The following is a 1,503-nucleotide window of genomic DNA, read 5'->3' as shown; positions in this document are numbered from 1 at the left end:
ATAAACTGTGCAACTGTTTGATGTTAACACATAAACTGTAGAAATGTTTGATGTTAACACATAAACTGTAGAAATGTTTGATGTTAACACATAAACTGCACAACTGTTTGATGTTAACACATAAAGTGCACAACTGTTTGATGTTAACACATAAACTGTGCAACTGTTTGATGTTAACACATAAACTGTACAACTGTTTGACGTTAACACATAAACTGTACAACTGTGTTCATGTTAACACATAAACTGTACAACTGTTTGATATTAACACATAAACTGTATAAATGTTTGATGTTAACACATAAACTGTACAACTGTTTGATGTTAACACATAAACTGTACAACTGTGTTCATGTTAACACATAAACTGTATAAATGTTTGATGTTAACACATAAACTGTACAACTGTTTCTGAATCATGAACAGTTTTTATTTTTGTGAAAATGTTGCAGGAGAACAGTGTGAATTTTCTCTCAACTCTTGCGCTAGTAACCCTTGTGCCCAGGGTGCTACTTGCGCAGTGCTATCCCAAGGAGGCTATTCCTGCAAGTGTCCACGAGGAAGGCGAGGGATTCACTGCGAAGAACGTAAGTTTGAGAACTCGTATGAGATCGGTAGGTTTGTTACGAAGCGATATAATTAGGATGTATTTAATGTTGCTGATAATCTTGTTTATTTATTTCTTTTCACCGAACTTATTGTATTCACTGTGCTGTGCCCACCGCGGATATCCTAGCCCAGTTTTCAGGATTATAAACCTTCGGAATGAACGCTGAGCCACTGGGGGCGGGGCGTTCGAGTGGGTGCTCCTTTCAGATGTAGAATGATAACATTTCAAGTGCCACACGAAAGAGTTCTTTTTAGACTTTGAAAAGATGCGTTTTATAATTATGTGAAAGCGTGTATTGGTTGTTGTTGTTGTTGTTATCTAATAGATTTAGTTTTTCTACAATTGTGCACAATTAATATATTAAGTCATTCGCTGTATATCAGTCAAAATTCATTTTTATATTCTTATGAATTTAAGTTAATATTTTAATAAAATCTTTGATTTTGTAATTCGTGCCATCATTAATGACATTAAACAATAAGACTGTGCTCGTCACATCACATAGTATAGAATGAAACATTAACGTCTGACACCGTATTGATCGTATTATTATTATTGTTTCAGTCCACAGAGATGTTAAAGAAGTGACAGTTCCTGAGTTTAATGGAGAGTCTTTTCTTCAATTACCGACATTACCCAGCGTTGGACTGGCTTTTACAATCGAAGTATGGTTCCTAACATATAAACTTGATGGATTGCTGCTATATAACGGTCAGGAGAGTCCGCCAGGTGGCGACTTTGTATCATTGAACTTAGTTGATGGGTTTGTCCAGCTTCGGTTCGACTTGGGAAGTGGAGTCGCCAGTGTGTCGTGAGTAGAACTATTTATTATTTTTGGTAGGAGTCGCCAGTGTGTCGTGAGTAGAACTATTTATTACTTTTGATAGTAGTCG

The 1,503-nt window shown here is 36.1% G+C and overlaps 1 protein-coding gene across 2 annotated transcripts in view; it reads left to right on the top strand.

The window, feature by feature from the left end:
* LOC106476966 (agrin-like) overlaps window positions 1-1,503 on the top strand; it is an 8,870-nt gene that overhangs the window by 1,072 nt on the left and 6,295 nt on the right. For both annotated transcript variants that reach the window (XM_022380697.1, XM_022380696.1), the window contains exons 2-3: window positions 453-587; window positions 1,175-1,421. In XM_022380697.1, the coding sequence (XP_022236405.1) occupies window positions 453-587; window positions 1,175-1,421 (382 nt within the window). The remainder of the gene's footprint in view (window positions 1-452; window positions 588-1,174; window positions 1,422-1,503) is intronic.

This window comes from Limulus polyphemus, unplaced genomic scaffold (assembly GCF_000517525.1).
Source record: "Limulus polyphemus unplaced genomic scaffold, Limulus_polyphemus-2.1.2 Scaffold12312, whole genome shotgun sequence".
Lineage (NCBI taxonomy): Eukaryota > Metazoa > Arthropoda > Merostomata > Xiphosura > Limulidae > Limulus > Limulus polyphemus.
This window is presented reverse-complemented; position numbering and strand designations above follow the sequence as displayed.